The following is a 25,724-nucleotide window of genomic DNA, read 5'->3' as shown; positions in this document are numbered from 1 at the left end:
TAGCGAGGAGTCCTGGTAAGCATGTGAGTTATGTATCTTTATTTGACAGTAGGTACATCTTGGAGATCCTGTTCTTATTGTAGATTGTAAAATGTACATTATAATGTAATATCTACAAACATATAAGCACTGGAGGAGTAAGCTTTACTATCAAACAGTCACAGGTGCAAATAAAAAAGTGTGCTCTGTACATACATTTCTGACAGCACAAAAACTGAGAATCATCTCAACAAAGCACTCCAGAAGGCTGTATTGAACACCTCAAGTGCACAGCAAGTAATTACCAATGCCAACATAAGCCATTCAACATATGCTTCTATAACTTCATATAAAAAATTTTACCATCATTACTATTGCAGGATCACTTGAAAATGGTATAATAGCTGAAATAGCATTCGCTGAATACGCAGCAGAAATTAGAAAATTATGTTGTATTTCATTCATCAAATTAGTAAGATATTTAAATAAAATTACCATAACTTACCAAATAATCTTTTGGCACTTTAAATGCAATGTTTCTATGTCTTCCCTTTAGAAGGCATACAGGTTCATTCATATGCCCCATCAGTGAGGGGATGTACTGTAGTTTGTCAATTTGAAAATCCTGCTGTCTCTGTCTAGGTTTTAAGGATATTCTCTGTGCCTGGAATCCATTAAATGGAAACACAACTATATTAAAAGATGTTTTTTTCATCATCTAACACTCCTATGTTAAAAAAGGAAACACTGAATAACACATACTATCGTGTTCATAACTATATCTCATGATACAGTTAATTTGTGCACCAATGCTTGAACAACATATTTATTTTTACCAGCATAATTTTAACTTCTTTATCACTAGTATATATGTCACAAATATCTTACTACATAAATCCAATAGTAAATAAGTTCGTAAATTAAATTAATCTATTTATTTCAGAAGGCTTTCTCTATCTTAAGACTTCCTTTACTCACATATATTTGTGTAATGCGCAACTTGTATTAACACGTCATTACTATATATATTGCAAAAAATATCACATTTCTGTATCAAATGTTGTCATATTATTATTACATACAGATGATTGGTAGTCAGAAAGTATGAGATATACAGCTATATATTGAGCATTTGTAGCAGTCTACCATTTTGGTTTAATGAGATGTCACTGATGTGAATCACCATCAGGAAGCACTGAGTACAAAGGGCCAAAAACACGCAACATTATGAGTTACATGGTCTCCAGTTAAGCTCTGTAGTGCTTGTTTACTAAATTTCACACACACATTAGTTAATACTTGTAGGTAGCCATAAGCGCCCGATGCTCCAGTTCTATACCACCATATCCTAACACTGTCTTATAGTATGATTTCCTTAGTGAACCAGTTATATTGCAGCCTCTTATTCTACATATTTGACTGAACCCTTTCTCTTTACTTGATGGCCTACAAGAAAGCAAGAAATAGATAATAAGTTTGTCCATATTACAACATCGTCAAGGCAGTAATGAAATCCTGTAAGCAAAAACATCTACTACAATGTTCTGTATTAATCATGCCATCTGTTTCAGAGCTTCAATTTTTCACCTTCAGACATTTTAGTATCACAAAATTGAAGGCCAGAAGCTCATCCTTTGCCATGGGGCTGTAGCTGACCACTTTTCAATGCCTGAATATGGAGGATTAACCCTCTCAAACTAGTAGTATTACAAATACAGAACATTATAGAAAATAAGAAATTTTGTCCAGTGCAAGAAATAGATCTGAAATTCAGTCTTCGTACTGCAGGATGATGATCTCAAGACAGCAAAAATTCTGCCATACATAAATGTTTTACTTTTCTACGCTTCAAATTTGCTTGTAGATGATTCTAAAGTTAGTTTTCACTAAGAGGAATGTGAAAATATGTTCCATCATGCAACATGGTAATTTATGTAATGTTGCAGGACTGATGAAGTATAGTTTAACTGTCCACATTTCATGTAAATAGTTCTAAAATATATATAGCTGTTGCAACATGACCTAGTGTGGAGCATTGAACTGCATGACAAAATGATGCCATATGGAGTGAGGTGACATCAGTATGGTGATCATGCACTTGTAGTGCTCCAAACTGGTAAGCAGCAATGTCCTCATTTTCAACTTGAATGACACCAGGTAAGCCATAATAGTATATGATTTAAATATGTAAAGTTATTTCTATGATTTTTGTACTAAACTGTTGGTGTTTTCTACTTTTTTCTTGTTGCATGGAGGAGATCCTGACAAGTGATTCACAAATGTTCCCCAACGCAGCAAATCAGCAGTGTGGGTCACAATTATCAGTGGCCCACAGCAGCATGAACAATGGGGCACCATTGTCAGCATCATCTCTACTTTTAGTTGAAAACTGATGTTTGAAATTAATACATAAAAATGTTTCAGTTCTTGAACAGGCATGACCGTTGCATGTTATCAAAATTTGCAAAATAAACCAAATGTTAACTAAATGTGCGTCATTAACTACATCTACTTACCAATATAGTAATTGTACCATAGAGTCCTACTGAAGTTATTGGAGTTGGATTTGTTACAAGAAAATTCTGAAAGGCTTCTGACTCATGGTTATTGGAAGGACAGCTCTTCTATTTTGATCTGGTGGTGACTGATGAAACCAATTTTGAAATTACTGATGGACAAAATAATTCTGGTAAATTACTATTCAATGATACATATAGTGAAGCGCTTTCCCCATTGTGAAAGTGCCCAAATTAAGTTTAGGAACTGTTATATTACTGTAAAACAATAACTTTCTCTAAAGTAAGGAGCTATGAACAGTGAGCAAAATAGTTTTGTTTGATTGCTTGACTTCAAATTTGATTTTGGTAGTCATTTAAGTAGTCAGTATTGCTATGCAAACTTTGCCCTAGCAATAAGATCTGTGAAGCTTACAGATCAACATTTTAGAGCGAAGAGGTATTTGATAGGCAAATGAACATTGGCACACACACACATAGCCATTATCACAATGTCTTGCCAGTTTGCGACCAGTATTTAAGAAGAAAGCAACTGAAAGTGATACATTACACAGGAAAACTGTTAAATAATAACAGTGGTTAAGCAAATTTCATCAAGTCAATATGTCATTGTTACATAGGCTCACACACAAATAGTTGTTACTAGAATTTCTAACCACTTAGTGACCAGCATTTAAGAAGAAATTAACTGAAAGTGAAGTATAATGCAGGAGAACTGTTAAATATTAATTTTATCAAGTTGATACCTCATTATTTTAGGGCAGCAAAAGGCTTTTCTTACATGATGAAGACAAGTTATTAAAGGTCTAAGGGATAGTCCCTTTTCATCCAGGCACACAACACAAATATGATATAAAGGTATTTAACAGAAAGCAGTATATGCTTACAAAAAAGGAAGATATAAAATTATTTACAAAGACATTTTTGTATGAAGTGTAGTCCCACTGATAAACGTGGTCATTTATTTTATCAGATTGATTCTTTGAGAAGTTCTAATTAAATATTTGCACCTTTGATGGATGAGTACAACATTATCCATACATCGAATATACTGGCATATCTCTGCCAGATGAGGTCACTATTGCTTCACAGAGTCAAGCGAGCACACTAACTTCATTCACGTTCTGGGTTACAGAACTGCATGGTTAGCACACTGGACTCGCATTCGGGAGGACGACGGTTCAATCCCGTCTCCGGCCATCCTGATTTAGGTTTTCCGTGATTTTCCTAAATCGTTTCAGGCAAATGCCAGTTCCTTTGAAAGGGCACGGCCGATTTCCTTCCCAATCCTTCCCTAACCCGAGCTTGCGCTCCGTCTCTAATGACCTCGTTGTCGACGGGACGTTAAACACTAACCACCACCACCACCACCACAGAACTGCAAGAGGAAAACACTAGCTGGCATGTTTTGCATAAATAGTGCTAGAATCAGACCATCTCCTTCAGCATGCTAAATGGTATCCAGGTGTGCATGTGATACTGATCAACGCCACCAGTGCCAGTCTCCAACTTCAGGATGAAGACCTTTCACAGCACATGGTGATGCAACCAGTCACCTGTTCTGGACTTAGACTCCAGAAGTCATAGGCACCTGCTTCAGCAGAAAATTGTATGCGGTCCAGCTGGTGTCTTCACATCGCTGAGTCACCTACTGGGTGACTGCCTCTTGAAGGTGTGCACATCCCTGGTGAGACATGTATTTGAGTCCAGACTGGTAGTTGCCTGGCTACCCTGTTGCTGCACTTTGGTCCATGTTGACCACTTCCCAAGACGGGAACACGCCTTTGACAGCAATCATCCTGGGGGCTAACTGTTTGAGACCATCCTCCCCTGTTCTGTATTCCACAGCTCAAGATGGGAAAGCAGCCTGGATGTAGCTGCCGTTCATTGGCCATGATGTGCAGTCTCTGTCAGGTACTGCTATCCTGCTGACCTCAGCAGATTATGCTGTCTACACATGCCGTTGCCCAGGTGGTCCTGCTGATGGTGGCATTTCCTCCATCACTGTTGAGGTCACCTCCTGGCTCCAACAATCTGGTGTCGAAAGTGTCTGTAGCTACCTCAGCTGCTGTCAGAGATCAAGAGGACACTCTGGCTGCAATGTTGTCACCAGCTCTTATGTATGTGTATAGTGGATAGGATGGGTGCATAGGAATTTATGGGTACAGTTTGAGAGACCTGAGGAACCTGTGGATCTGTCCTATTTTACAAGAAATTGTAAAGATTACTATTTATGGCCAGTGTGATGTCAATATTTTAATGTGGTCCGTCATGAATTGCTGCATATGAAGGCAGTACAAGCTACATGTAGGAATTACTGACATTATTGGCATGAGGCACATCAATGTTCTGAATCTTGATGTGCTATGACCTGTCATAAGAATTAATGTCATTTTTCTTGTTCTCTTCCCAAGTGTTTGTGGTAACAGTCCTTGCTTTGATGTTGTGCAGTGTACTTTAAGTATACTGTCCTTTTAGACAGAGGTTACATAACTGCCAGAAACATGAGCAATGACAATGCAGGATGAAGTTGTACATTGATGTACAAACATTTGGAAGAAAATGCCACATTACAAAGTCTGGTAGATACTTCAACAGTGGATAATGAGAATTGACAGCATAACCACTTGAGTCAATAGAGACAAAAGTTTCATTCAGAGTACCTGTTTCTTCTATGGATCCTATTGGGCTAGTCTTCTGGCTTCTTTGCATGTAAACCATCACAGGACATGTCGGTCTTCATTTTAAGCTGCTGATACTACAGGTAATTGGCCAGATGAAGTACATCTGCACATGATACGGTTATGATTCTTGGGTGAGGTAAAGATGCATGTCATGTATCATGAGGGACTGGATAAAATATGCACATTTGAACATCTTAAAAAAGCACTATTCTGCAAGCAGAATAGTGCTATATTCTTAAGGGAACAACACAACAGGATGTTCCAGAAATGGCATGAGGTGGTGGAAGCATTCTTATGTAGGATGATGAAAATAAATGTAGAAACATGTAAGTTGACACGGAATGCGGGGTTGGATACATTTATTCTGAAAAAGCAGAACAAAAAGCACTATATGTATTTTTCAGAGGACTTCCATTCAATAGATCGAGAAAAGTACAGATGCAGAATTCAAAGGTTTTGGCTGCTGCCATTAAGGCTGCTATGCAGCTATAGAAATTAGACATAGCTACTCAGGTGTAAGGTAAATGCAGTCTTTTTTTCCTCAGAGGTCAGGCACTACAGATGCAGATATGTGGCAGGCCTCTGGAAAAAATACCGCCAATCAAAATGCTATTGATGTGGTGCGACAGGGTATTGGGTGTATGACTGTTAAAAGAAAGTAAAATGAACAGCATCTTGGTAAGGCTTCATTAAATGACAACAGGAATTCCTCTACCACTGGATGGCATTCCCAGTAAAGTGTAATGCTACAGAATTATATGTAAAGGTGGAATGCTGCCTGGTGGACATAGTAAGTGGAACAGAGCATAGGTTTTTGGTGTACCCAGCGGCTCATGTGTCTATGACTAATCTTGACTAGTCTGGACTTGTTATGAACAAAGAAACTGAATTCTCTGAGAAACAAATTACATTGGGGTAGGGAATAATGATATGGCATCACTGGGATCAATGTTACTAAATTTTTGTACTGGAACAAGAAATTTTCAGGAATTTATGGAAGTGTTACCCCATGTCTGTGAAGGCTGTTGCACAATCAATCCTAGGCCTAATTTTCTGAATAGGCATCATGAAAAAATTTGTCTTTCACACCACACTATCAAGTCCAGTGGGACATTGTTCCAGCAGGGAATGACCATTGTAAATGACTTTTTGTCGCAAGATTCACTGATCATAAAGGTGGAATCAAATAAACCATGTACACATTTTTTGGAGCTAAATTTGCATGATAAAAGTACCAAGAGGTATGGGAAAATTACTCTTGGTGATTGTAGGAACTAACCTGCCAAACAATATGTTATGTGTTGTACAGCCACTGTAAAACAATGAAGAATTCAATACTTTACATTGTTTTGTACAGAGGAGGAGTGACGCAGGTGCAGGAGGTAGGTGGAGAGTACATGGTTCCCATGAACCTGGATAATTTTGGCTCAAAGTGGATCTGACAAAAGGATCATTAATTCCAATATGGAAATCCTAGAAGAGGATGACTTACATAGGTCAAGTGGAGACCTATGCCAGAAGCAATCCATCGATGAATGTGCATTATGTAGATACAGTATTTAAAAGAAAACAGTTGGACACTGAAACTCTACTAATACAATTTACGGATTTGCTCATGTTGTAGTGCACCGTTACCAGTTAATAAATGAAACAGAATGAAATATTGACAGGGGATAATTCCCCAATCCATTAGAATCCATACAAAATACCTCGGGATTTACAACTGTTAATGGAGAAATCCATCAATCGGCACCTGAAAGATGGCATTTTTCAGTGGAGTGTGAGTGTCCATGATGAGCACCCATTGTCATTATGCCAAAGAAATCATCAGATGTGGTGGAGAAATACAGGTTTTGTTGTATTATCAATATCTGAACACAAGAATGGTGACAAATGCGCATCCTACACTAAATACAATGGACACGATGGACACCATAGAACAACATAATAAATACATCTCTACAGTGGATTTAAAGAGTGGGTATCACCAATTGGAAGTGCCACCAAAAGACCTACTGAGGACTGCATTCCCTGTTCCATGGGGATGCTACCAACATCAAAGGAAGGTTTGTGGGCTTAAGAATGAGCCAGCCACATTCCATAGATTATTTGATGGAGTGTTAATTAGATTAAAACCATATTTAGACAATGTTATTGTGTTTTCTAAAGATTTAGAGGAGCATGTGCAGTGAGTAGAGCAAGTGTGTAAGATTTTGGATTTAGCATGTGTAATTTTAACTATTGAAACTGTAATTTTGCGTCCACAGAGGTAAACTATCTAGGTTGTGTGATTAGCCAAGGCTGAATGAAAAAATTTCTGTCATTCTTACACCTGTGTAATTATTACAGAAAATTTGTCAAAAGGTTTGCTGAAATCACTAAACTTTTAACTCATTTGTTGAAAGGTGTGAAATTCCAATGGAAAAGTCACTGCCAAACTGCACCTGAATGACAGAAAGAGGTGCTACACCTAGCACAGTACTAATATTTCCAAATTACAAAAACAAATTAACCTATTCTGTGGTGCAAGTAACCAGGTATTTAGATGCAATCTGAGTCATTACATAAATGGCAAGGAGCACCCTATAGTACATGCATTAAGGCAGTTGAATAAAGCCAAATGGATTTGCTCAACAATGGTGAAAGAGATGTTGAGTGTCACATATGGTATTATGTATTTCCGTTGTTACCTGATGGGAGGAAATTCAACATTATAATGGTCCAAGTGGCATTTAAGTGGATATTAGGAATGAAAGATCCTTTAAGCAGATTAACTCATTGGGCATTAAGGTTGAATGAATTCATATAGGAGGTAGTACAGAAACCTGACAGGGAACAAAGCAATGCCAAATGCTTGATCAAAAAGACTGGTGCTGTATGAGTACTTGGCAGAGTGGCAGGAGGCACAGAGCACTGGAACAGACTGCCAGTTATTCAGGACACAGCTATGCTTCACAATGCACAGAAGGCTGTCATATAAGATGATGAAGTTTGGGCCACACATTTTGATACACACAACTTGAAAGAACAAGGTATCGAAGAAAGTGCACAATCATGTGCTAGCAGATCACGGAATGTGTGAAACAACAGATATCAAACAGCTGAGCAATACTGGCAGAAGAAAAGGAAATTGGGGATTGACCAGTATCTGAGGTATTGCATACTATGTGCCAATCTCAGTCATCATGGTATGCCATTTCAAAGATTACCAGAGGCTCCAAACCACCTGAAATGTTAGAAATTGTCTTTTTGGGTCCACTGAGCTTAACCTTGGTGGGTAACTGCTATGTGTTAACCAACATAGAACACTTTTCATATTACATGGTGATGGTTGCAATCCTGAATTGACAAGTAAGCATGGCAGCACAGCCCATGGTAACTGGTTATTCAAGTTTCACATTCCCAACAGACCAGGGCATTAAATTCATGTCTGAGCTGATTAAGCAGTTCCACCATCTGTTGTGAATCTGAAATCTAAGAAATAGTCCTTCTGACCTCAATCAGACAGAAGAATGGAACATATCCATCGGACTGTCAGCAAAATGTTAAGTTATTATGTAAACAGCCATCACAACAATTAGTATGTTTACTTACCCTGTGTTCTACATGTGTACAGTTCTAAAGTACATGATTGCATTGGGCTTTCACCATATGAGTGGCAATGGTAAAAAGATGCCATCTCCATTTGAAGTGATTAAGGCAAAAGCTGAGAAATTGGAGAGTCACTGAAAAATATTCCAAAGATGTTACAGAATGTGAGGAAATGGTTGCAAAAATCAAAATTCAAAAGAACTCATGAGACAAGGGCAAGTGGAATGATGTGAAACCACCCGCATACAGAAACAGTCAATGTGTTCTGCTGGTGAATCACTACAAAATGTAAGGATAAAACAAAAAAAATTCCTTACATATATCAAGGACCAATCAAGTCATGGAAATGACATCATCCATCAATGTGAGGTTATTGTGACTGACAAGAACTTCCATTGTACATGTAGGACACATTAAGTCTTTTAAGAGTACTTTATACATTTACATTTTGCCACAAGTATGAGTACACTACCAGCAAGGAAACTTATAGTTAAAAATGAAAGAAAGAAAAGTGTAAACTGAGGAGTGGAAGGTATGAGGAGTGCCTTATGCTCTTGGATGATGACTATAGATACCAATTGGGTGGGAAGTACAAAGTAGTATTATGGGTAAAGCACACGATAATGTTATCACTGTCTCATTGTAGTGGGAGTTATGTTTTGTTAAGTTTTTGTGATAAACGTTTAGTTTATAAGTGAACAGGCGTGTGCTATTGTAATCTGATGTTGATTTAGAAGTGAATAATTTGTGTCTTGCCTTGTGAGGGAGGGAGGAAGAGTGATGCAATTCCTTCTCTCAAGTGGTGTTAAGACTGATATCATCAAGAACTAGTACGGTAATTCTGATGATACTGCACCCCTTTGGGGGAGAGGGAGGTGCCAGAGGGATATTGTGACACCACACATATAATTTTAAAAGGTGGCCATGTCTTGGTTTTACTCTGTCTTTACTCAGAAGCTAGTGATAGTGAACTGTTGCAAACAAAGGAGGCCCAAGGGAATGACGAGGTTGCAATTACAGGATAGTGGAATATCAGCTAATGGCACAACCTGTGATATAGGGGTATGACATTCCATCTCCCAGCTACCATTACTAGAACAACCATAATAAACAAGACCCTACACTCATTATATTGACCAAGGAGATGTGTTACCAATCCAGAAGCTGATCTACAACTAGTTAAACAACACCCTAAAACCAGGCCTCCTATATTCATGAGTTTATAGCCTCACAGAATGGACATATCAGCACTGAGAAAATGTTTTGGCAAACACAGTATTATTGTGATAGGCAATGTGATAACACATGACCTTAAGCATCTTAGTTTCTGATACTGATGTGGTTCTGAATTTGGTTTGTTTAATATGCACCTACCTTAACCAGGAAACCGCCCGCTCTTGTGAACTCCCAGTTCATCAGTTACCAATTGACTGGATTACCCTTAGCAAATAATGATTAACCAAGAAAGTATTAAATGAGAAGCTCCCTGGTAAACAAGGAGGAATCCTAAGCATGTGGAACAGTTGAGTCGAACAATTTGCTTTGAAATGTTTGATTAACAGAATCAGCTGAGAATGATGTACAAGAGTGGGAGAAACTGCCTAAGAAAAGCACTCCCTTAAAGATAAAGTGTGATGCTGTTACTTGCAGTTTAACTGAAATTGTGGTGATAAAATATAAATTTATCTGTTTCATTATGAGAAAATGTGAACTCCCATGTATCCCACTCTCTTGAGCATTCACTTAAACCTCTTCTTAAGGAATGCAGTTAAAACTTGTATTCATTCAAACCATGACCATGAAGAAAATTTATTTCCTTATATATGTCAGTAGCATAAAAATATGCACTGTCACTTATTCTACTATTTTAAACAATCACTTAAACTGTTTTTGGCATAATGCAGGCTTTAATACTGCATGCAAGTAATTGTTCTTGTAAAATAAACCAATGTCTGCACAATGTGATGTATAAATGTTAATGTATTACTGTAATTGCATCAATTGACTTGTCCTATATTACTTGTACACTAGCTGTATAATATGTAATCAACAGGACCAAATAAATAAATAAAAAAAAGAGAAAAGTTTCAGTAATTTACTTCACTAGTTTGTTATGTGATGATGTAGAATAATTTAGGTTAAGGAACAGCCAATTATCCATGTGGTTTATGCTAAAATAGAGTAAGAAGGAAAGTAAAAAAACTTGTATTCAATTTGGATATAATAGAGGGAAACATTCCACGTGGCAAAAATATATCTAAAAACAAAGATGATGTGACTTACCAAACGAAAGCTCTGGCAGATCGATAGACACACAAACATACACACAAAATTCAAGCTTTCACAACCAACGATTGCTTCATCAGGAAAGAGGGAAGGAGAGGGAAAGACGAAAGGATGTGGGTTTTAAGGGAGAGGGTAAGGAGTCATTCCAATCCCGGGAGCGGAAAGACTTACCTTAGGCGGAAAAAAGGTCAGGTATACACTCGCACACACACCCATATCCAACCGCACATACACAGGCACAAGCAGACATTTGTAAAGGCAAAGAGTTTCGGCAGAGATGTCAGTCGAGGCAGAAGCACAGAGGCAAAGATGTTGTTGGAAGACAGGTGAGGTGTGAGCGGTGGCAACTTCAACCTCCGCTCATATCTCACCTGTCTTTCAACAACATCTTTGCCTCTGTGCTTCTGCCTCGACTGACATCTCTGCTGAATCTCTTTGCCTTTACAAATGTCTGCTTGTGTCTGTGTATATGTGGTTGGATATGGGTGTGTGTGCGAGTGTATACCTGTCCTTTTTTCCCCCTAAGGTAAGTCTTTCCGCTCATGGGATTGGAATGACTCCTTACCCTCTCCCTTAAAACCCACATCCTTATGTCTTTCCCTCTCCTTCCCTCTTTCCTGATGAAGCAACCATTGGTTGTGAAAGCTTGAATTTTGTGTGTATGTTTGTGTGTCTATCGACCTGCCAGCGCTTTCATTTGGTAAGTCACATCATCTTTGTTTTTATATATATTTTTGTATTCAATTTGTACTATTAGGTCAACCTCAAAACATTTTCAGATGTGTTTTGTCCAGATATGTAAAAAGATACAAATCTGGAGGCTGCATTTCTTCAAAGAAGGGAGGACCTTTGTGCCAGGGCCCAGTCTGGAGCATTGAACTGCATAGTGTAAATGCAGTATGGGAGACAGCTGCAGTTATAGAGCGACAGCTGCAGTCATTAGGGTGCCTATGCACTATTAAGTGAGAAGACATATTCAGAGTGCAAGAGTACTTATTCAATGTGTCAATGCTACAAAAGATTTGAGATCAGTGAGACAGAGAGCCTGATTCAATGGCCATTTATGTGAACTAGGACAGATAGTGTTTTCCTCTCTCAAGCACTTTAGCACAGAAACCAAAACAAGATGGAGTGCTCACTCACCACTGTGAAGCGATCATGACTTCACTTGGCCTGCTTTACTTAACTGATCAGTTTTTCTGGATGCCCTGTCGTATCTGAAACGTGTCTCAGCTCCACATTTCAGAACCAGCGTAGTGTTATACCTCAAGCTGGTACTGATGCAGTTAAATGGCTAGAAAACCAGGTAACAGATCTTTTAACATTTCCTTTTTGTTCATTTTACTGGCTGCTTTCATTTTCTTATACAAATCAATTATTGTGAAGCAATTGCAATTGATCACGCTTAAAATTTCCTTCCACTAACTGTGTCTGTATTCTTGATTATCATCTGATTCCTTGGCATTGCCTGATTATTTATTTATTCACTATCTTTTATTATTTTTATGTTACCCTCTTCTCATTTTCACTCCCCCAACACCACTGATAGTCTTTTACACTGAGTGTAAATTTTATTTCAGATTTAAGTGAATTTCAACACATATTCAAACTAATCAAGGAGCTCATTTTGGCAATTTACACATCCCAACAGCATTAAAGTTGTCAGGATGCAGAATTAACATTTAGGCATGGCCTGCCCGAAAGTCCGGCGACCGTAATTTTACGGGCGCATGTTCTCATTCTTCCCCTTCCTTCCTTGTGGCTCTGGCTTGTCTGGGAGGCACTGCATGGACTGTAGTTTGAGTATTGGTCACTAGATGGTGTGGGTATGCTGTGGAAGGGTGTGCTTCCCTTTTTATTTGTTGGGATTTGTGAGCAGCGATTTTTTCCCGCGCAGTCTCAGTAGAGTCGACATGGTGAAGTGTTGCTTGACGGACAAAGAAATTGTTTGTGAGTTATATCGTGATTTAGAAGAAAGTGACGATTTGTCAGAGGAAGATATTGTAGATGACTCTGATGATGATGTGGACTATGTTCAAGAAGTAGTTTCTGGCAGTTCAGGTAAAGAATTCTGACAACAAAACATGTATAATTTTTGTTCATATTTTCACTGAAAAAACTTTCAGTACGTAATTATGATTTTATTTGCAAATACTACTCTTCTGATAGATTCAAAAGAGGAGAGCAGGTGTCCAAGCACTTCAGCAGCAAGTAATCCCGTTGATATTGTGCCTGAAGAATGAGTGAGACTGATGACAAGGGGGAAGCTGAGACCTGTGCACCGCACTGATTCTGTGGAAGGTTGGACGACTACTGATCGTGCACCAAATATAGATCTATTCTCAGGACAATCCGGAATATGCAGTGTCATCAGTTTAGACCAGAACAGTGCACCTTTAGAATTTTTTTCATATTTCCTGACAGACAGTATGATGAAACATATAAAGGAAGAAACTAATCTGTATGCTCAACAATGCATCAGGAAATTACGAAGCACAAATTCCCTTTCACCCACCTGCTCATTATCAACGTGGAAAGGAGTTACACTTATGGAAATAAGGAAGTTTCTGGCAATTGTAGTCCATATGTGTGTAAGTGTGAGGCCACGTATACAAGAGCACTGGCCCAAGTACCCTGTTGTGTCGTGTAATTTCTGTCCAATCATCTTGAGCCGTGACAGATTTCTTTCTATTTTGAGAAACTTCCACATTTGTGATAATTCCTTAGCTAAGAGGAAAGGAAAAACTGGCTATGATCCACTGCACAAGGTGAGACCCCTCCTAGATAATATGTGTGCTAATTTCCAGCGTGTGTATACACCATCTCAAAAAATTACAATAGATGAAGGCATGTGTAAATTTCGAGGTCATGTGTATTTCAAACAGTACATGCCACAAAACCAAATAAATACAGTATGAAACTGTACATATTATCCGAATCTGACACAGGTTACATCTGGAATTTCTCTGTTTACGTGGGTGAAAGGTCTGACACAGTGATGCTGGTAAAGACATTGCTTGCAAATCTGTCAGGAAAAGGCTACACTTTGTTTACAGACAGATTCTACACAAGTCCAATTCTTGCTTCAGAACTGGAAGCTGCAAAAACTGCTCTTGTGGGAACAACAAGAAAATCTCGGCAGGGATTGCCTCATGCTATAAAAGTTACGAACCTTCAGCGAGGTGAACCTATTTTCAGGTGTAAAGGAAATATGTTAGCACTGTGTTGGAAGGACAAAAGAAATGTGCATATGATAAGTACAAGGCACACTGCTGAGATTGTCACTTTCAGTGATCAGAGAGGAAGAGAGAAGTCAAAGCCAGCCTATGTAGTGGACTACAATAAAAACAAGTTTGGTGTTGACTTATCAGAGCAGCGATTGTCATACGGTGCATTTGAACATCGAACTGTGAAGTGGTGGAGAAAGTTGGCATTCCATGTTGTACTAATGGTGACTGTAAATTTCTGCATATTATACAATAAGGTTACTGGAAAATGCCTCGCAACATCTCACTTCATGCCAGTTATCTGTGCAGATCTTGCACAAAGCAAAGATCTTGAACCTTGACCTGGTCCATCTGGACTCTCAAGACTATCAACTGGAAATCATTTTCTGGAAAAGATTGAGACAGAAGTAGGTAAGAAACAAACAAAAACAGTGTGTAGTGTGTTCTCGGAGAGGAAAAAAACTGACTGGGAAAGTGTGGCAGAAAGACACAAGCTACCAGTGTAGTGAATGTAAAGTAGCATTGTGCAAAATGCCGTGCTTCAAAATTTACCACACGAAGAGCAAAATTGCATCCTAAAATAGTTACAGGAGGTTACTGTAGGTAAGACATACTGTATCCATCATAATTACAATTTTTGTGTGAAATAAAAAAAAAAAATCCTTCTAGAAAATACAGTGAATATACCTTTGACCAATTTTTCCTTTTTTCAAAAACAATGTTATAATAATAATGCTTGTCAAAAGTATGTATTAATTCAAGAGAAAGGTATTATATATGGTTTTAAACAAGAAAGTCTAGGTTTTTCAATAAGAGTAATTTTATTGCTATAACTGAAACCTTTCATGAGTTGTAGTACTTTAAAATACGTTAAAATCAGCCAGTCTTTGTGGTAGACACCCGCACACAATGGCTCAGGATACAAAGTGTTAATAAGTTTTTTTACAATATTTAAAATATGAATTTTCCATAAAACCTGCTGTAATGGATACAGAAGAGTACAATATGGCAGACACATGATAACACTTATATCAGCTAATGTTACATCATAATACATGAAAATAAACTGCAATAAATTGGTCATTTTTGTACATCCATAGTTGAAATGGAGGACAGTGGGACATCAGCTGGTACAAACTTATATTAAAAATGAAGAAATTCCTCCAGCTGTATTTAATGTGTCGATTTTATTTTGGCAGCTAGTTTCAATGTTGTAACAATGTCATCTTCAGGCCCATACACTTGTCGATGTCAACTGTGTGTGGCTGATAGAACAAGTCAGTGCTGAGATACCACTGACTTCTGGTATCAGCCACATGTAGCTGACATCAACAAGTGTATGGGCCTGAAGATGACGTTGTTACAACATTGAAACTAATTGTCAAAATAAAATTGACACCTTAAATACAGCTGGAGGAATTTCTTCATTTTTAACATAAATTGGTTATTTTGGTGCTCCAAGAGCAGGACTTTTGATGTCCCTTGACAGAGTATTGAAAAATTTCATGCCTGAGTAATTTACTCCTTTATGCACAAGGGTACATTTTGTCAGGTTGCTATGTAAATCCTGTTTTTCCTCTGTACTGTGGTCGTGATATGTACTATTGGTGCTGAGAAGAGAGTGGCTGTTACTGATGAAACATGCAAGGGAGAAGGTATGCTGAGATGTCACTGCAAAAGTCTATAGTTTACCAAACAGATTCCTGCAAGTATCTTAAATGAAAACCAATCATAATCCATATAAATCTCTTCTGAGTGACCCTTCTTTTGCCATGGATGATTACTCAAAAAGATGCTGACAAAGACAACAGTGTATGGAAACTTCCAAAGTAAGCAGCTGTAATGGCATATGGCATCCTTATGTGCAGATAATGTGGTTATGCATAAGGGGAAAGCTGTAGAACAAAGTTTTTTGACAGATATAGGATGTGATAGGGCCAGTTTCATTTCTATCAATATTCACACCAAAGAATTTAGCAGAGTCCACTTACTATGTTTGTTGTCCATTTTATATTTATGTCTTCTTGTTCTTTGTGTGTTGCATGAAACTACCCATAATGTATTTTTATGACTTTCATAGAGTCCATTACAGCTAAAAGAGTTGAGGCTATCATTAAATACACAGTTAACAGAGGATTCCTGGTTTTTCCCTGATAGCCCAGTCAAATGGGCTAACAAAATTGTCAGGTAACAAAATTACAGAATCTTTTACTTGATGATTCTATACGTTTTTGGGGGTGCTTAACCTGAATTTCATATTTGGTGCCTTGTAGAAGATGGAAAAACTATTTAAAAAAAACTCAAAAACTTTTTGAACTTTTTTCAGCTCTTGAAAACTATATGTTTTTTTCTAAATTCACCAATCTATATAAAGCTAAAGAAGATAAAATTCTCACAAAATATGCTAAACAGGTTTGATTGCCTGGAATGTGGTAATGGCACTAGAACCTGCTGAAAAGTAGTGAATTATGGTCCTGCTGCGAAAATGTAAAAAACACCCACTGCAAACCCTCACAACACAAATACATGTTACCAAGAAAAGACCTCTACAGCATATGAAAATGACTACAAGAGATGTCTGTAACATACAATTTTATGATTTGGTGGAGGGCAGCAAGCAAAAATTACAAAAAATGCCTTCTGCGTCCTACAGCTAAATGACCTCTCACACCTGTCTATCTCTTAGCAGTGCTGTACTTTTGGTGTATTACACTTATAAAAAGTTGTTTCAAATTAATTTATGGAAAAATATATTTGATGAAAAAATTAAGAAAGTGTGTTTGCAGCATATTGAGTAGATTCTTTATCTGGAAAAGAACTGAAGGCATTTAATGATAAAATACAGATACAAAAGACAGATAACTTGTATAGTGAACTATCAATGTATGAAGAAATACTTGTATTGATGTCATGTGTACAGTTTTTTTGCTTGTCTCTTCTTGGCTATTGGAGGCTCAGGCAATATTTCTTGGGCACTAGAAGGATAAGTGAAGGGTTCTGAGTAATGGAAAGTCCAGACAAAGTGTCAGGGGCTGTAGAAGATCCAGACTGAACCGCAATTTGTTGCAGTGCTTCACACCAAAAAAAAATTTAATTGAATTATTAATGTTGTGCTAGAGGAAAATTCATGAGTAAGGACGCTGTAAAATTTTGCATTAATTAATATCATCAGTGGCCTCAACTGCTTCAGACAGAGGTTGTGCAGGGGGCTCATCCAGGTCCTCTTCATCTTCTGTATCAAAATTGTCAATAACATAGGAGCCAATCCTTCATTGCTGGCATATTTTCATGCAGAACAGACCTGTTCACCTATACCCACACTGACCTTGGCAATGAGTCTTGCATTTTCAAGTATAAGCTCAAGAAGCCTCTCAAGAGTCGGGGGTTTCAGTGTGGTAATGAGAACCAACTTGTCTTTTGTCAACTTCCACCCCCACTGCTCTGTATCTAAGCAGTACACTGCTCTCCCTGATGGAAAACACTGAAGATGTGTTGCTGAGTTAGAGCTTCAGTGAAAGGTTTGTAAGCCATGTTTGCTGATGCCTTGTAGGCTGCTATCATGTACTGGATATACCTCAGTGTGTTGAGTGTTGTAGTTGGATGGTTAACACCATAAACACCAATCAAAAATTTCTCACCAGTAGCTATTATTTCCTTTTTTCAGCTTTAAGGATAAGTGAATTTAGTAATCTATGAATTGAGATCCATATTTTTGGAGACTTCTTGAGACTTTCAACCGTGCTTTGGTTGATAATGTGGATGTAGAGTCGTAACACTCACTGTATGGAGCAAGAGCATGTGCCTGATAACACTCTAGTCCACCGCACATCTCGGTTGGCGTAGGATCTGAGGGGTTGTACCTCTCCCTGGCTTGAGAAAATACACATTGAAGGCATCTGGAGATCCTGAAGGCCATTATCTTCCCCCACAATTGTGACACTCTTATGTGCAAAGCCAGGGATTTCATTATCTACACTATCAGTGTGTCTGCATCATCTGCTGCCTGCTTGGAGGTGATTCCACTTTCACTGTATTTTATGATCAGCATGGTGATGAGCGTATCCTTGTTTTTAGCATTCAGTAAAATATTTACTTGTGAAACTATTGGTTTCATAGTGCTGCTTAATTTTACCTTCACAGGCTGCTTTACGATAGAAATCGTCAAGGAATCCATGGGTTTGATAATCTTATGTCCATCCGAGTCCCCATCAAACACAATTGTGACACATTTACTGTACTTACTTCATAAATAATAGCTACATGAATCACAAACTTGTTCAAATGCACACCCATTTGAACACACAAATCACTGTGACAAAAAGCTCCAATCAATCACACGTACTATACTACATGGATCAAGAGCAGTGGGGGCAGAAATTGACAACAAATGGGTTAGCTCCTATTACCACATGGAGTTCCTGACTGTCTAGAGCCTTCTTTATCTTATATCCTGCAAATGCAAGGCAGATATCAGGACTGGCCTGTATGAAACTATGTCAGCAATGTGAAGAGTCATGCTCCAACATCAAGACAACATGGATGAGCCTGTTACAATACCACTGTCTGAAGACTTTTAGACAGTCATGGCAAATGTTGCAGACATTAAAGGAGGGAAAGCTGTGTACCTGGCGTGTTTATACAACTTCAATGAGTTGTGTGCATGACAGGTGTTTTCATTTACATATTCTGACACATACAGTGCCATTTATTGATCAATTTTCACACTTTTTTTTTCTTCTGCCATTTGTTTCCCCCCTTCTCCGATAGTATTCCATCACAATTTGACATCATTCTGGCCAGTGGTATTATTTCTACAGAGTTTTAAAAGTTTGACTTTAATTATAATCACCCTGTATATACTGTTGATAGTGTTAACTATATACTTGCTGAACTACCAAATTTAGGTGTAATGATCAAAGGCACGACTACAACATAAGAATCTGTACCTCTCTGTTCTTGTCAGAAAATAGATTAGCAAAAACTAACAATGGTCATAAGCACATGGCAATTAAAATATATAACAAATTGTCTAAACATCCTAAGTGAAGTACTTCAGCAATTAGACAATAGCAAAAATGTCATTGGAATATGTCTAAATCTTTCTAAGGATTTTGATATCATAGATCACATTAGGTCATTCAAAATTGTTGCCTAGGCCTAACAACAGGGGGATTAGAGGAACATCCAACAACTGGATTAAATCATACCTAAGCAGTCAAAAGCAAGTGGTTGAAGGGCAACATTTTTCTGTTATACGTGAATGACCAAACAAATTCTGAAGGGACACCATCCAGTTTGCTGATGATATAAGTGTACTAGTGAGTGGGAAAGAAATGGAAATGTTTCAGAAGTGTACAATAGAAACATTGAACAATATTGAAAGCTGGTTTTGTCACAACGAACTGGTAATAAATGCAAGTAAGACAGCAGCACTGAATTTTTATGATGTGAAAAATGTGAATAAAGTAATTTATATTATCTTCACTGTAGAATGAAGATCAGCTTTGTATTCACCATTTGCTCTGCCTGATTTTTAAAATGATTATGCACTGTATTTCATTATTTTTATCATTTCAAAAATTTCTGTGGTCAATTGACAAGTGCTGATTGTATTATGAAATTGTGTAACTAATTACTCTTTTTACATTTGATTATCCATTTATATTATTTTCAATATTTATCTGCATAACCCAAGAGGAGAGGATGTTACAAAAATATGGAACAATTCTACACATTCTTCAACTACTCCTAACACCAGTATAATTTTTTTTCTTTATTTGATAAGTTCTGTAGATAGCACATACATGTGTTGCACAAAATAGCTATTCTCTTATTCAAGTGGGAATCCACATGATTTTGTTTTTCACAGAGTAATTTCCCAAACACTCATGACGATAATACAGTTGGTTAAATTAGAAATAACTTTTACAAAGAAATATTCATAATTTAAGGTTCATCTGTTCTTTTCTTTTCATAAACTTCCTACTCAAAAATTTGTCATTTTCTAGAATGTTTGTGTCTCTTAACTTGTGATTATCTCCAAATTTTGGTTTAATAATTTTGTAGCCCAGATTTTTCTGATTGCTAGAGTGCTCACTTCTACTGGAAGAAATTGTTTGTTTGGTAATTATTTTATTTCAAAAGTTACATTTTTAGCAGTTTCTGGATGGGGGTGGGTAGGAAAGAGGGGGTAGGCCTCTGGAAGTATCTGCAGAAGAATAAATTATTTAAATAAAATAGTACCTATAAAATTGCCTTTTTTCCTGGTAACACAAGTCATGTTTAAACCAAACTGCTCTTTTGCATTGTATAATAACATGTTACCTAATTTTGCTTTATTCTATGTTACTAAGTAATATGTGAAACCAAATTTTCATTTTTATTCATATGCTCATTCGTAAGTAAGTTTGCATCATAATGTTTCAACCAGTTCCTCGTTGGTCATCAAAATGTGAACATCTCTGTGTCATTAGCAGTCATTTAAATGTTCATAAACAGTAACTGAAATGTGCATTTCTGGTGATTTAGGTGTAGTTCACATGTGTGTGTAATTGGTATTAAAGTCAGCCAAACCATTAAAATCGCATGATAAACAGCTCAGTATTACAATTGGTCTCCAGAAAGTACTGTTACTATATATAGCCAATAATACAAATTGAACAGTAACTAAATGTAGTGACTAAGTAATAAAATAATAATCACATTATTTGACAGACAGAATTCGAACGTGAAGGCGTATTGCAAAAATGTTGCCACTCTCTCAAAGCATTCATAGTGTAGATGCCAACTGTAATTTATGAACTACTCAAATTATTTATTGTAATCTGATCATTGTTAGTTTACTGATGCCAAAACAATATGAAAAATATTTTAAATTATACAGTGCTGTGTTCAGCATATAATGAACTGATGACTAAATCAATTTATTACAGCACTACTACCAAGATAAAATCCAGGTCAGTAATCTTATATTAACAATAAACCCAGGCTTCTCTAAGAAAACTTTTTTCTGCCTAAAATATTCCTCAAGTGCATAAGACCTGTTCAAAATAAAACTAACGTGGGATATCAAATGTATACAAAGAAGAGCAAAGTTAATGACCACAGGTTTGTCTGATCCAGAAATGAGCATAATGGGTATGCTGGAAAAACTGAAGGAGCAGATGTCTGAGGAAACGTAGATGTAAACTAGGTACCTCACACAATGTTGATGCTACACACTATTGGGTAGGAAATCAGTGGAATAATGTACAAAATTTAAGAGTAAGTTGTCCACAGTTATAGATCAGTTTAATGTGTGTCCATGAAAAGGTTTAGCAGCACAAAGGCACCTCTAACAGACATTATTAATGCATCAGTCATATCTGGTTTCTTCCATGATTTCCTCAAAAATGCAGAAGTTCTTCCCATCCACAAAAATGGGAATACAGAAAATACAGAAATAATACAAACTATTATTAAAACAGATTTATTGATTATTTCAAGAAATACACACTCTCTGCAAAGAAAAGTTTGATTTCAAGCCTGGAAAAAGAACAGAAGCTGATGTATCAAAATTTACAAAAATAGTTTCAGAAATCCTGAACAAGGAGAACATGTAACAGATATTCACCTTGACCTCAGTAATGCAAGTGACATAGCTGATCAAGAAATGCATCTAGGTGTACTTGAAGCACAAAAATAAGAGGGTTTGTAAATAAATGGTTTATGTCTTACCAAGTAAATGGTGTGCAGAGGCTAGTGATCCAAATTTCAAATAGCTCAAAATATATGGTGCAGTAACTTTCAGATCCAGAATATTTGAACACTGGGGTCCCTCAAGGTAGTGTGTTAAGAGTCAATATTGTTACACAAGTTACTGATTTCCCACTCATACGAGGTGAAACTGTGACATTTGCTGATAATAGCAATATAGTAACTACAGATAGAACACCAAAAATGTTAGGAGTAAAAGCTGATAAGGCAATTATGTTGGCCCACAATTGACCAACAAACAATAAGGTTTGTTAATATAAAAAAGACTAATAACATGAACTTCTATAAACAGGAGAAGGTATGTCAATCAGCAATTAAAATGGGATGAATGTATCAGACTAATTGCAAAATTAATTAGCACAGCATTCTACACACTATTAATATTAACAGCAGTGTGTAATAGCTCATGCCTAAGAACAAAATACTTATCACACATTCATTTGTTATGGCATAATATTCTGGTGTGGAAATGCTCAGATTATACAATATGTGTTCAAACTTCAAAAATGGGCCACCAGAATACTGAGAAAGAGTCGCAAAAGGAATTACTGCATTGAGATATTTGAAAAAGGGGTATTTTGACAGTTCCAAGCGAATATGTTGAAACCACAGTTTTTATACAGTAAAACATTGATCAATATGCAGCAAATAGAATAATATTAAGACCCAATCTAGTATATTTTATGAGGGAGTCAAGCAATATGGCAAAAGAGATCAGAAACACAAAGGAATTGTGTACATTTAAAGCTGTCTTAAACTATATTACAACAAAAGAAAAAAAAATAATGTTTGCTCTGTTAAAGAGGGCATACTACGAAAACTTATTACATATAAATGGTCAGGTTGACCAATAATAAACAACCAAACAGGATGGAGTCTGCAAGCAACACAATAGACATGCATGTCCAGTTTGTAAATTGTACTGGAACCATGTACTGTAACAACCAAGATGTGGTATCAGACGAGTCTCGTGATTTACTTTTCTTGCCTGTCTTATTTAATCAAGTGATAAATAATGTATATATGTGGTATTTTATCCATTATTATTAACTAATGTACTTCTGTTATAAAAATGCAAAGAAACCTATCTATAGGTCAATGAATAAACAAATAACTTGAAAGCCCAGTTGTAAAGTTTCAAGAATCAGCTTTAAGTTAGGAATATAAGAATATACTAAAATTCTGAACGTACCATTTCTGTAGGAATCTTGAAGACAAGACTAGACTAATTACACCATGAACAGAGGTGTTTCAGCAATCATTCTTCCCATGCCTCAAATATGAATGGGATGGGATGAAGCCCCCCCAATTGTTAACAATGGGAAGCAACCTCTCCTATGCAGTTCACAGTAATTTGTAGAGTATACATGTAGATGAAATTATCTTCTGAGGCAGTGCAGCTAATTCATATTCATACAGCAAAAACAAGAAGTATGGGTATTGATATATAATAACGACCATTTCATTGAGAATATTCGAAGGCGACGGTGGGGGGTTATATAGCCTACTGCTCTGTGACACAACGGTACAAATGTAAAATATTTACTGTATACTATGCAAGTGTATTTTATTACTGAGTCAACATTATCAAGTGTACCTGAATTACAAGAGTGTCACTTTTATTTAATCACTTCACTGTTTTGAAACATCATTATGTAGATTAACTTGAATCATACACTGAGAAACTACAAAGTTCATGGTTCCCCATATTGCAGTAGATACTGATAAACTAACTTTTATCTTTCACTATCATTCACAATCAGAAAATCTTAGGATGCAGAAACATATTGGTGTAAGATGCACAATGACACTAGAAACCATCCTTGACTGTAATTGTTTGTATAAACTGACATTTACAAGACAATTTTCCCAGCTGTAATCCTCAAACTGCATAATTACAACCTTGCAAAGCAGCACTATATGCTGATGACATAACAGTAGTTACAGAACTTAGAGCACTCTTCAAATTTAGCTGCAAAAGAACCTGGTTTGTGGACAAAGATAAAAACAAAATTGAAGAAATTATATTTAATTCAAGTGTTACTACTAAACAAGAGAGTAAGACAGTTAAATTTATTAATCAGAGACTCAAAGTAGAGATTCACATTGATAAACTCTTTTCAAGTGATCTATGAAGTGTAATAGTTGAGAAGCTGCATCAGTAGACTACTGCCTTATTCCATGCTCAAGTAACTTATGGTACTCTGCTGTGGGATAATACGACTCATTCAAAATGTGTTTTTGATTGGAATTGCTCAATGGGAATTGTGTAGTTCAGTAAATGTAGTACAAAGACTTAAATTAGAGATTCCATGCTATTTATATCACATTTAACTCCATACTAAATGCTACTGTGTGATACAATAATTCATTATTCAACACACATCCACTTACTACATCACTTTTAGGTAAATGCATAACATTAAATGTTGCTGTATGCTATAAATAGGCACAATTCAGCATGAAAGTTATGACTGTCCCTAATTTACTCATTTGTAGCAGCTCAATTCATATTAAAAAAAGCTCAGTGAGTATACTACACGCACATCATCACAGAAAATAAATGGACATATGATTGATAAACAACTTCACCCTGCAGTCCATAACAAAATTCTCCAAAAGTGACTATGTGCCTATTCAGTATCCGTGAGTAAATTTGAAAGCATAGCAGCAAAAAGATTTCAATGTAAGACATATTAAATAGTTCAAAAATTTCATTAGCGTTTAACAGAACACATGGAATTTTCATGCTGAACTATGCCTATTTATAGCATACAGCATCATTTAATGTTATGCATTCACCTAAAAGTATTCTAGTAAGTGGATATGTGTTGAACAATGAATTATTGTATCATGCAGTAGCATTTAGGAATTAAATGTGATATAAACAGCATGGAATCACTAATTTAAGTCTTTATACTAGATTTACTGAAGTAACACTATATCTTCAAACTCTATTCTATTTCACTTGGTCAAAGGTAAATAAATTTTATTTTCTTATTTAATGATTGCCAAAATTAAGAAACAACTACACAATACTACTTACTTCAACAACTTCATTAAGGAATTCAGCAGTAAATATCAGTAACAACAGTTTTGTCTTCATTTCTTCAAGGAACTTACTAACTTAAAATACCTGCCAGGTAATTAAATTTTCTGGATCTTTCTCTAGCACAGGCAACCTTAACAAGATATCTGGAACAATTTCATCAAACAATACATATATAATTAAACATACAACATAACTACTCCTTTCAGTGAGACACAGGAATCTACTTTAAAAAGTCATCAGTTCTACCAGTAATCATTATAATTCTGCTGCATACATACTTACATAAAATGGAATTATTTCATTGGAGTTACTTTACAAGCTCTTTCCTAACACAATGTAAGAAGTTTCACACTACTGTGTTTTGCAATTGACAATTGCAGGCACTGCAATATTTTATCAGTCAGCTTGTTTTGCTAGTCACTCATTTCACTTAACAGAAAGATAAGTATTCTGCAGTGGCATTTGCAGTGATCAGCATGCATAGAGTTCCAGAAGTGGCAAGAAATGGCTGTACATTTAGAAGCTAACAAACACTGTCAACAACATTACATTTATAATAATGTTTAACTATTTACAAAATTTCTGTTTCCTTTCAATAAAAGGTAGCCTTTTGCAAAGCATGCAAGGCAAGGTG

The 25,724-nt window shown here is 36.6% G+C and overlaps 1 protein-coding gene across 1 annotated transcript in view; it reads right to left on the bottom strand.

Moving 5' to 3' along the window:
• Positions 1-25,468, bottom strand: part of LOC126147884 (phenoloxidase 2-like) — a 244,693-nt gene extending 219,225 nt beyond the window's left edge. Inside the window, exons 1-3 of the mRNA XM_049915721.1 lie at positions 25,373-25,468; positions 25,085-25,233; positions 485-643 (exon numbers count right to left, since the gene is read on the bottom strand). Of these exons, the coding sequence (XP_049771678.1) occupies positions 485-643; positions 25,085-25,144 (219 nt within the window). The 5' untranslated portion in view covers positions 25,145-25,233; positions 25,373-25,468. The remainder of the gene's footprint in view (positions 1-484; positions 644-25,084; positions 25,234-25,372) is intronic.
• Positions 25,469-25,724: the final 256 nt, after the last annotated feature.

The sequence above is a fragment of the Schistocerca cancellata genome, chromosome 2 (genome assembly GCF_023864275.1).
Source record: "Schistocerca cancellata isolate TAMUIC-IGC-003103 chromosome 2, iqSchCanc2.1, whole genome shotgun sequence".
In the NCBI taxonomy this organism is placed as follows: Eukaryota; Metazoa; Arthropoda; class Insecta; order Orthoptera; family Acrididae; genus Schistocerca; species Schistocerca cancellata.
This window is presented reverse-complemented; position numbering and strand designations above follow the sequence as displayed.